At 45.1% G+C, this 12,037-nt stretch overlaps 1 protein-coding gene across 8 annotated transcripts in view; it reads left to right on the top strand.

The window, feature by feature from the left end:
• Window positions 1–12,037, top strand: part of LOC310756526 (uncharacterized protein) — an 82,615-nt gene that overhangs the window by 42,801 nt on the left and 27,777 nt on the right. For 5 of the 8 annotated variants that reach the window (XM_083600754.1, XM_083600744.1, XM_083600755.1 and 2 more), the window contains exons 2-3: window positions 1,695–2,075; window positions 4,342–4,528. In XM_083600754.1, coding sequence (XP_083456880.1) covers window positions 1,905–2,075; window positions 4,342–4,528 — 358 coding nt within the window. In that variant the 5' untranslated portion in view covers window positions 1,695–1,904. Of the gene's footprint in view, window positions 1–1,694; window positions 2,076–4,341; window positions 4,529–7,919; window positions 8,484–12,037 lie in introns of those variants that run through there. The other 3 variants (XM_083600748.1, XM_083600749.1, XM_083600753.1) reach the window with 2 other exon arrangements.

Genomic DNA, 12,037 nt, shown 5'->3' with positions numbered 1-12,037 from the left:
CCCCCCCAGGCCCCTTCTGGCGATTTTGTTCATACTCTTTAATTCCCAGAAACACATCTCTGGGGAATCCCATCCTAACATAATAGCTGCACCATTTAAACCATTCAACCAAATTTTCAGGTTTAAATTTTAGATGGTCTTTCCAAAGGTATTTCCCAATGCATCCAAATCTAGTAGCCCCAAAACCTTCAATCATTTCCAAACCCATATCCATATTCCAACAGTCCATGGATCCCTGTGTAATGGGATCCTTCCATCCTTTCAGTCCAAACTGAGATCCAGCCATCACAGTCAGGCCTTTACCAAAGTCCATCATATATGGTCTTAGTTTGTAGTCCATAGATGATCTTAATTTGTAGTCCTCAGTTACGTTGAGTTTCTCCTCTTCTTCTTGCTCCGGCTCTCCTTCCACCACCAATTCTTCTTCCGTCAATTCTTCTTTTGCCACCGGTTGTGTCGACAAAACCAATTCCTGAAATTCCAGCTTCCTGTGGAGCTCCTCCAACAAAAAGTTTGTTCTTTGCAATGCATTCATCATTGCTTCAGAGATCTGCATTTTGGATATTTGAAGGTCAGAATCTAGTTCCCAGGCTTGTTATCTGCAGTTGTTCATGGAACAGTTTCAAATTCCCCCACTAGAGGGATACAATTTCTCAACAATAACAATTTCCAAGAGTCAACTCAGCTTCGAAATACCAAGACATAACATGGTTACATTCGCCACCTTTAAGGCAGAAGGGTACGGGGAATTCTGTATATTTCCATTAGCTGTCAAAATCCACCTGTCAAAAGTTTTTAAAAGTAATTCCTTAACGTCCAGGCAGCTCGTTCCCAGGTCAAAGCTGTGGGGTTTCCGATCTCAAAAATTTATCAAATTCAAAGTCTCCCCCTACTTCTTCAAAAGGGGGGGTAGTTACTTCAAACAGTGAATATTTGGATTTTCAAATCAAAGTTTCCAAGATTTTAGCTTGTAGTATCTTTGCTTAAGTCTATATACAAAAGCGGAAGGCGGACTTCCTGTTTAGACCTCCCCGCTTTAAATCCAAATTAGTTCTTACTTTTTAAAGATTTCCAATTGAAATTTAATTTCTTTAAGCCTCTGTCCTTGTCTTAAATCTTCTAATTGGTTCTACTCATGGGTAGTTACTTTTAGAGCCAGATTGTCCCACAAAGAAATCAGCGCTCTCCAACAACAGCTGTGCGGCTTCACTCCGGGGACGGAGCGATCGATCCGAAGCACCGCGCTGCTCACCCTGCCTCGCAACGGAGCCTCGAAAAGAGGTCTCCTTGCAAGCAAGGGAGGCGCAAAAGGTGCCAGCCGGATCCCAGGTCCACAGGCTTCACCCGCCTGTGGTTTTTTGCGGGTCTCCGCTTTTGCCGCAGTGGCAGACCCTAAATCCCCGGAGCGGTTCCCCTGAGAGTTCAGAGGAAATCCGACATTGTCGCTGGCGCTAACCGGAAGTCCCCCCCCCCCAAATATTATTTGTACTTCCATAAACCTTGATGTTTCTTTGGATAACTTCCCCTCGTCCCTGGGTGAAGGCATTTGGGTGACATAATGATTGTCATTCACAGCCTGAACATCAGAAATAGAAAGAGTAATAATATATTCCAAAAACTGGCTAATCGTTAAAAAATGTGCTTTTGTTTTTATTCTTGGGTTTTATTTTACTTTGTGTTTATTTCTTTTCCAGCAGGGTGACGTAAAAATGGAAGAGCAGGGACACAGGAGACCCATTCAAAGGGAGAGACTGGAGTGGAAAGGAAGGAAATCTCCTGCCGGCCAAGTTGGGACCATCAGGGATCTTCTGCCTCGGGCAGATTTATGTCAGATTAAGCAGGAGGCAGAGGAGGGGCAGCCGCAGCAGCACTGAGAGGCCCAGAAGCAGGATTTCCTGAAGACGATGCAGCCCCCTCGTTCAGGGTGGGAAACCCCACAGGCTCACAGTCCTTCCCACTCCGGGGATGGTGTCTTCTCCTTCAGGGGAGCTGCGGATGCCAGTCGGTGGCCCAGTGGGAGAGCAGGGGGGACAGACCAGACCCTGCTCCCAGACACTGAGGGGCTTCTAGGAAAGGTAAGTGCCCTCCTCTCACCTGGGTTTCCAGCACCTGGAGGTCACAGGTCCACTGCCTCTCGACATGGAGGTTCTGTTTAGCTATGGTGGTGAATATTCCTCCTCCCTGCACTTTCTCTATAATCCACTTTGAAAAGGCTTGCTAGACCAAACCTTACATGGGAGGTTTGTGATCATATCTCCTGATGTTGTTACTTTAATAAAGCAACCACAGGGGACTCAGAATTTTATCAGAGCAGAAGCTACGTCAGAAGAGGGGTCCTTCCACCAACCCCCGTTTTCCTCCTCTAAATTGCCTCCATTTCCAAAATGCTCTTTTCTCCCCACTGAGGTAAAAATCTTAGTACGTCCTGCAGCCTCAGCAATCTCAAGTGTAGTTGCATTAAATAAGACTGGCCTACCTTGCAAGGTTGTTGAAATATCTATTTAGATAATGGCCAGGTTCAGATGACTAAATCACAGCCTGAAAAGCTGGGTTACAAATAAGCACAGTTTTTAAGGCATTGCTGCAGCAAAGTTACGCTGAAGCCTAAGTTGTCCCAAGTTTAAAACCAAAAACTCTAGCTGCCACTGCAGTCTCCTGGCCCCCGCAACCAGAATGCATCACTCCAGGAAGGACCCCCACCCAACCTTTAGTGAGAGAGGGGAAAGAGAGACGGACTCTGCATGGGTAGTTGCACGAATTTACCAGGTGTGGCCCTGCACTGACAGCAAGGCTAACAAACAGGGGAGCTGGGAATGTGCTCTTCCCATCTCTTCCTGCATCTGCCTCCTGACCTAATTGTCCCAGCTTACCTCATGATTGGGCCGGCCCTGATGGTGAATTGTGATGAAACCAGGCAATCTCTTATGAGCCATAGCTAACAAACTTTCCATTTTGCCCAAACCAGGAAACTGCAGCTGGTAGCTTTGTAATAAGCTGGGATATTAAGCTAACTTCAAACTGTGCTTGGTCAAAACAGGAAACTCTGGTTGATCAGTGGCTTCATGGTTTGACTGTTCCCACTGATAGCAGTAAAAATAGGAAGCCCTGTTGCATTCGAAGGGGTTGTTTGGACAGAGTCTCTGATCAGCATGCCTAGCAGGACAGGCTTGAAAACTAAAGGGACCCCTGACCATTAGGTCCAGTCGTGGCCGACTCTGGGGTTGCGGCGCTCATCTCGCTTTACTGGCCGAGGGTGCCGGCGTACACCTTCCAGGTCATGTGGCCAGCATGACTAAGCCGCTTCTTGCGAACCAGAGCAGTGCACGGGAACACTGCCTACCTTCCTGCCAGAGCGGTACCTATTTATCTACTAGCACTTTGATGTGCTTTAAAACTACTAGGTTGGCAGGAGCAGGGACCGAGCAACGGGAACTCACCCTGTCGCAGGGATGCAAACCGCCGACCTTCTGATCGGCAAGTTCTAGGCTCTGTGGTTTAACCCACAGCACCACCCGCGTCCCAGGACAGGCTTAGGAAGCAATTATTATGATGATGATGATTATTACTTTCATCCTGCCTATCTGACCTCTGCCCATCTGGGTAGCTTCCAACAATATGTAAACAAGCAAAAATTTCCCAGTAAAAGGCTGCCTTCGGAGGTCTTCCATTTTGTAGAAATGGCCTTCGGTTTTAAAGAATTGCCCTCTTTAAGGAATCACATGGTGTAAACATGTATGTTGTCCTCTACGTCCAAACACACACAGACACACACATAGTAGGAACAAGCAGTGCTCCAAAGTGCTTATCTTGCAAACTTGCCATCTAAGTTGTTTACTCCTGACCAAAGTTCCTGTTTCCCAAAAGGACAGGAGGGGGAGCAGAGGAAGAAACGGATGGGTTTGAAGGCTCTTTCCACCAGCCGCCTCTCTCCCCTGAGAAACAAGAGCAAAGGGTTTTTGCAGGGCAGGAGGACATCGGAGGAGGCAGTGAGGGAAGAGGGGCAGGTGGGCGGATCCCCACCTCTCCCAGGGGGTCCTGATGCAAGCAAGACGCTTCTTTCTTCTCCCTGCACCCATGTATTCAGAGCAGTCCTTTGCAGATTGACTCTTAAGTTCCCAGGAATCTACTCTCAGGCCACTAATGTGCATACCATGCCAGCCTTAGGAAGGGAGGTGGAATAGGCAGGTGAAAGGAATTGCCAAAGGTGTTTGAAAATGGGTGGAGGCTGTTGGGAAGGGGGTGCCCAATTGGGGCTTCTCCAGGGGCAGCAGAATGTCTTGGGCAGGAGAATCCCTGCAGGGGCTCTCAGACTCCCTTGGCTTCTTCTTCCCTCCCTCCCAGGAAGCTGCAACTTGCTCTGGATTCTGCGCTCCTCAGGAAGCTGAACCTGCAAACCTAGCTGAGACTGAACCTGCAACCCTCGCCAGGATGGAAGGAGGAAGATGGACAGGTGACCTGGTCAGGCTGTCTCCCGCATCCCTCCCCACAACCTCTGAGCATTCCCTCCCAGGACCCTTGGAGAAATCTGGTGAGTTCCAGAGGAGAGGAGATGGGGACAGGGATAGATGGATGGTGAAGGGAGAAAGAGGAAAAGATGAAACGGTTAAATCAGCTATGATTAAATGGGCTCAGGACATTGGTCATAATATTTTGTTTGCTGACTGGGAAAAGTTGTGGACCACCGGGATGAAATTTACGGCATGTAATGCCTTAAGAGAAAATATTATGAAAATGATCTACAGGTGGTACATAACCCCAGTCAAGCTTGCAAAGATTTACCATTTGCCTGACAATAAATGTTGGAAATGTAAAGAAAAGGAAGGTACATTTTTTCACCTTTGGTGGACGTGCCCAAAGATTAAGGCATTCTGGGAAATGATCTATAATGAACTTAAAAAGGTATTTAAATATACTTTCACCAAGAAACCAGAGGCCTTTCTCTTGGGTATTGTTGGCCAAGGGGTGTTAAAGAAAGATATAACTTTTTTCATGTATGCTACAACAGCAGCTAGAATACTCATCGCGAAGTACTGGAAGACGCAAGATCTACCCACACTGGAAGAATGGCAGATGAAGGTGATAGACTACATGGGTTTGGCAGAAATGACGAGCAGAATCCGAAACCAGGGAAGAGAAACAGCGCAAGAAGAGTGGAAAAAATTCAAGGACTATTTAAAGAAATATTATAAAGTTAATGAAAGTTAGAATGATGTTGGATTAGAAAGTAAATGGTTACTATTAGTAATGGTTAAGACAAGGAGAATAAGGAAGATTAGCCTAAACTTTAACCAAAATAAGGGAAGATTTGCTGAACAATTGATAAGAATTTGGAATACAGAAATGGGAGGTATGAGGAAGTCGGGGAAGGAAGGTATAAGAAATTAGGATATGAAATGGTACATGTTTTTTGTTTTGTTTTGTTTTTGTATGTCTATGTATGTTGTGTTTACATGGAAAAACTTTTGAATAAAAATATTTTTTTAAAAAAAAAAAAAGAAAGAAAGAGGAAAAGATGGAGAGGAGACAAATGGAAGGAAGTTCCTAACAGGAAGAAGGAACGGGTGAGGCCTTCTCCAAAGCAGCTCTTTGTTTCTTAGATCCCTTTCCTAAAGTAGTGAGGGCAGATTTTCTTCCTCCAGGCTTTGAAATCTTAGGTGTTATTTCCATGGCAGGAATAATTGATGATAATGATTTTGCACACCAGTCCTGTAAAATGGGTTAAGGGGAATGGAACTGCTTCCCATAATTATTTATAATTAATGTATTTAAATTGTTTCTATTCCTCTTATTTTTTATAGACAGAGTCACAATGATACATTCTACCAGCATCAAAACACAATAGATGCATGCACCTCCCCAGTTTGGTGGGCTTAAGGGACAAAGGACCCGTTATCATGATACACGATTCCTGTGGCTAGAGGATCTACACTTAGGATTGGGCATATTAAGTCCAAGAGCGTCTGGTATTATAAGCAAATTGTGTAAACTTGCCAATCCCATGGACCAGAGCATGCCAGGCACTCCTGTCTTCCACTGCCTCCCGCAGCTTGGTCAAACTCATGCTGGTAGCTTTGAGAACACTGTCCAACCATCTAGTCCTCTGTCGTCCCCTTCTCCTTGGGCCCTCCATCTTTCCCAACATCAGGGTCTTTTCCATGAGGTGGCCAAAGTATTGGAGCCTCAGCTTCACAATCTGTCCTTCCACTGAGCACTCAGGGCTGATTTCCTTCGGAATGGAGAGGTTTGATCTTCTTGCAGTCCATGGGACTCTCAAGAGTCTCCTCTAGCACCATAATTCAAAAGCATCAATTCTTTGGTGATCAGCCTTCTTTATGGTCCAGCTCTCACTTCCATACATCACTACTGGGAAAACTATAGCTTTGACTATACGGACCTTTGTTGGCAAGGTGATGTCTCTGCTTTTTAAGATGCTGTCTAGGTTTGTCATTGCTTTTCTCCCAAGAAGCAGAAGTCTTTTAATTTCGTGACTGCTGTCACCATCTGCAGTGATTATGGAGCCCAAGAAAGTAAAATCTCTCACTGCCTCCATTTCTTCCCCTTCTATTTGCCAGGAGGTGATGGGGCCAGTGGCCATGATCTTCGTTTTTTTTGATAATGAGCTTCAGACCATATTTTGCGCTCTCCTCTTTCACCCTCATTAAGAGGTTCTTTAATTCCTCCTCACTTTCTGCCACCAAGGTTGTGGCATCTGCATAACTGAAGTTGTTGATACAGTGGTGCCCCGCAAGACGAAATTAATCTGTTCTGCGGGTGTCTTCGTCTTGCAGGGTTTTTCGTCTTGCGGAGCACCACTATCAAAGGCTTAGTGGATAAGCGGTAATTGACAGATAAGCGGCTTAGCGGCTATTAGCGGCTTAGTGGATTAGCGGATAAGCGGCAATTTGCAGATAAGCGGCTTAGCGGCTTTCAGAAAAGGCAAAAAAAACGCAAGACCCCGAAAAAATTTTCGTTTTGCGAGACAACCCCATAGAAAAATTCGTCTTGCGAAACGGAAAAAAAATCGGAAAGCCCTTTCGTCTTGCGCGTTTTTCGTTTAGTGGGGCATTCGTCCAGCGGGGTACCACTGTATTTCTTCCCCCAATCTTAATTCTGGCTTGTTATTCATCCACTCCAGCCTTTCGCATGTTGAATTCCGCATATAAATTAAATAAGCGGGGAGACAATATACAGCCTTGCTGTACTCCTTTCCCAATTTTGAACCAATCAGTTGTTCCATATCCAGTTCTAAGTGTAGCTTCTTGTTCCACATAGAGATTTCTCATGTTATGGAAAAAAATTTTTTTGGGGGGGGAGCGAGCACATCTTTAAAGTTGTTAAATGTTACAAATATCATGCCTAGAATCATAGAATCATAGAGTTGGAATAGACCACAAGGGCCATCGAGTCCAACCCCCTGCCAAGCAGGAAACACCATCAGAGCAATGTATCCTTTCAACTTGACAGCTCAGGGAAGTTAAAGGTAAAGGTAAAGGTACCCCTGCCCGTACGGGCCAGTCTTGACAGACTCTAGGGTTGTACGCCCATCTCACTTAAGAGGCCGAGGGCCAGCGCTGTCCGGAGACACTTCCGGGTCACGTGGCCAGCGTGACAAAGCTGCATCTGGCGAGCCAGCGCAGCACACAGAAACGCCGTTTACCTTCCCGCCAGTAAGCGGTCCCTATTTATCTACTTGCACCCGAGGGTGCTTTCGAACTGCTAGGTTGGCAGGCGCTGGGACCGAGCAACGGGAGCGCACCCCGCCGCGGGGATTCGAACCGCCGACCTTTCGATCAGCAAGCGCTAGGCGTTGAGGCTTTTACCCACAGCGCCACCCGCGTCAGGGAAGTTACCTAGCTTTAAAAATAATATAAAATCAACTCCTTTGCCAGTTTCCTCCATTCCAAAGCTACCGGTATTTTCCTCTTGAAAAAGGACTCCAGGAAGTGTCCAGGGGTGACAATTGCTGAGCTGGGCCAAGGAAAGCCTAATCCCATCACAAAACTTGCCAAGGGGCCAGACATGCAAAGGAAGTTCTATTGTACTTTGGGTGATGGGCCTTCAGAGGTGTTTGCCTATGCTAATCTTATACCTGAGTCTTGCCCTGACATGTCTGCTTATGCTAATCTTGTACCAAGGGCTTGTCTGGACATGTTTGCCAAGGTTAAACTAGTGTAACCCCTGTCTACCCCTCCCCTTTTGTGACATGTCAGTGATGTAACAATGATATAGCAATGATGCTCTACAAACTGTATTCTGGGATATGGTGGGGAAGTTTTAAAAGTCTTTGTCACCCCATCCTTGGGGTTCAAAATTCCTCTTTGAACCTGTTGCACAATAAACTTTGGTCTACAGCTATTTGCTCTAGTTGGTGGCTGGACTCCTTCCTTTATTCTGCAAGGGACCCGCGGGCTCTTCCCAACGAGCTGGTTTGACTGAACAGCCTCACACCTAGATTTTTCCATAACACTCAGGAGACAGATGAGGTGATCAGGCACTCCCATTTCTTTAAGAACTTGCCATAGTTTGCTGTGGTCGACACAGTCAAAGGCTTTTGCGTAGTCAATGAAGCAGAAGTAGATGTTTTTCATGAACTCCCTAGCTTTCTCCATAATCCAGCATGTTTGCAATTTGGTCTCTGGTTCCTCTGCCCCTTCGAAATCCAGCTTTCACTTCTGGGAGTTCTCAGTCCACATACTGCTTAAGCCTGTCTTGTAGAATTTTAAGCATAACCTTGCTAGCGTGTGAAATGAGCGCAATTGTGCGGTAGTTGGAACATTCTTTGGCACTGCCCTTCTTTGGGATTGGGATGTAGACTGACCTTCTCTAATCCTCTGGCCACTGCTGAGTTTTCCAAAGTTGCTGGCATATTGAGTCTAGCACCTTAACAGCATCATCTTTTAAAATTTTGGTTCTCAAGGAAGAGGCAGCCCAGGAATACAAGGCAGGAATTAACCTTGAATCTTGCTAACAAAATCCTTTCACAGCTTTTTGTGAGGGTTTTGTGGCTGCTAATCTTAAAGCCAGGATGAGCACTAAGAATTGGGCATCATTTCCTCTGTTATTAAAAATAAAATAAAATACTTGTTCTGCTTCTAAAGAAACATTCTTTAGAATACATTAGAATACATTCTTATTCTTTTTTCATAAAAAAAATCAAACAGCTGTGCAAAGGTGCTCCTGTGCAATGCAATGTCAGAATAACAAAATAATGAAACATCTCACAAGAGCCTTGTTTTTTAAATATACAGCTAAAAAACCTTAAAACTCCTACAACACTTACCAAATAGAAATCTAATAGCAGGGACTAGGAGGCAACCTGATATTCAAGGCTTCACCCCACCCCCAAACTCTGAGCTTTTGGTTTCTCTTTAGACACTCATCTGTGGTCGCCTGGAGCATTTGAGGGGAAAGAGAGAGAACATTGGGGCATACGAAGCAAACATAGAAAAAGAAAGTGACAACCTGCTTCTAAGTGTCATTGTTACTTGGAAGGGAACAAGTGCTATAAGTTTAATGTAAATATAATGTTGTGCTTGAACACATTGTAATAAAAATACTATAAAGGGAATTTTCTCTTAGACTTAGGCAAGAGGTTCCACTCTGACAAAAGCCTCAGAGGAGGCTGGATCTTTCCTCATAACTCATCGCTGGAGGCATAAGCTGCAGAGCTCTCACGGAAGGAAGCTTAAACTTGAGAAGCCAGTGTGTTCTTGCTGGAGATGGCTAGGAGAAGCAGCAGCAGCAGTTGCAAATAAGTCATGCAATGTTGAAGAAGCTTAGGATCTCCCTCTGGGACCAGAGAGAGGAAAGCTTACTGAATTACATAAAGGACTGATCATTGTTTGCAATGTGCTACTTTATCATGCTTATCTTATTGTTAGACTGTTTAAGACTGTTCTGCGGTAAAGCTTCAAAACTTATTTTTGTGATGGAGAGAATTCATTTCCACACAAGGTCCAGATCAGGAATTCCACGGAACAACTTTAACAACAAGTACTTGAAGGGTACTTCAACAAGTTCTTGAAGGGACGCGGGTGGCGCTGTGGGTTAAACCACAGAGCCGAGGGCTTGCCAATCAGAAGGTCGGTGGTTTGAATCCCCGCAACAGTGTGAGCTCCCATTGCTTGGTCCCTGCTCCTGCCAACCTAGCAGTTCAAAAGCACGTCAAAGTGCAAGTAGATAAATAGGTACCGCTCCGGCGGGAAGGTAAACGGCTACCTCGGCCAGCAAAGCGAGATGAGCGCCGCAACCCCAGAGTTGTCCGCAACTGGACCTAATGGTCAGGGGTCCCTTTACTTTTACCTTTACTTGAAGGACCAAACCGCTATGTAGCCATGCTCTTTTCCATCCCTTTCCAAGAATTACAACAATCTCTTCCTCAAAATGGTTCAGCCTCCACCACCTTTACTGCAGTCAACTGAAGGCAACCAACTATGCCCTGGGCCCCCCGATCTTTCTCACTGCCAATGAAAACTAATAAATGAAAAGGAAGAGAAGCTACCCATGTCACACTGACACAAATACCTTGCATATGAACTTCGTAAAATAATGAAAGTGTACTACCCCTCCCCCCCCGCTCGCTCTCCCCACCTCTCAATTCTCCAGCCTTACACTGTATACAACATTAAAGTCTGTCTGTCTCTGAATTTTTATGATATCCAAAGTAACAGAGGAGCTTATAGTTAGGAAGCCAAATAGCTATTCTATGTGATAGTTCCTTTTTACAGACTATACAGCAGCCAGACTCTTGCTATTCAAAAGAACTTTACTTTCATAATCATATAACTGAGAAGAATAGAAGAGGAGTCTGTAACCTGAAGTGTATGTAACCCGAGGTACCACTGTACAATCTTCTGCTTATTCAAACACGGGCACGTTCTCCCTTGAATTCTCTAATACTTTGTTATGAAACATTTTTCTTTCACATCAGCAGTATTGTCTCTGTTTCTGCACAGGTTTCTGCTTATTAACATTTAGTGGCCGCCGGGACCACATAACACCAGTCCGTTTCCGAGCACACTTCAAAGTGTTGGTGCTGACATTTAAAGCCTTAAACGGCCTCGGTCCTGTATACCTGAAGGAGCATCTCCACCCCCATCGTTGAGCCCGGATACTGAGATCCAGAACCAAGGGCCTTCTGGTGGTTCCCTCATTGCGAGAAGTGAGGTTACAGGGAACCAGACAGGGGGCCTTCTCTGTAGTGGCGCCCACCCTGTGAAACACCCTCCCTTCAGATGTGAAGGAAATAAGCAGCTATCCTATGTTAAAAAGACATCTGAAGGCAGCCCTGTTTAGGGAAGTTTTTAATGTTTAATGCTGTTCTGTTTTTGACACTTGATTAGGAGCTGCCCAGAGTGGCTGGGGAAACTCAGGCGGATGGGCAGGGTATAAATAATAAATTATTATTATTATATAGTGATCTTCCTCTGTTTCACTTCAGACAGATCACACTGACACACTACAGTCACAGTTGCTCCAAGATAATTCAGTGGGGCCTCTTCTCAGTTCATTCTCTTCTGGATCAGTGCCTTAATCCTTTGTAGATTCTGTATATCACAGAATAACCATTGAGGTGTCCCCAGATGTTGTTGTCCAGTTCCCATCAGCTTCAGCCAGCAGGGCAGACAGTCAAGGATGATAGGAACTCTAATCTGGACCTCACCACCTGGACTCTGCTGCCCTATATCCTTCCCATTGAAACAAATGTGAAAATAAATTTTGGACGCTATAGATTTATCCTGGTCTGGAGCATGCAATGTCTTTTGTTTTGCAGCTGTGTGATTTGTGCTCATATTGTATTGTGGTGGCCATTGGCTATAAACAATAAAATTTATAGATACAGTAGATTGAACTGCAAAAATAAGTAATAAAATAATAAAACGATTTTATTTTTTTGGTCCTCACTCCCAAATGGTGTGTGTGTTTTTGCTTATATTGGGGGTGGGGTGGGGAGTGGAGAAGTATGAAGGCCAAAATTGCTCCCCTCCTCTGCTAAATGGATGCAGGAGACCAGAGGAAGCGAATGAAAAAGCAGGAA

Source organism: Podarcis filfolensis, assembly GCF_964270895.1.
Source record: "Podarcis filfolensis genome assembly, chromosome: 2".
NCBI classification, from domain to species: domain Eukaryota; kingdom Metazoa; phylum Chordata; class Lepidosauria; order Squamata; family Lacertidae; genus Podarcis; species Podarcis filfolensis.
This window is presented reverse-complemented; position numbering and strand designations above follow the sequence as displayed.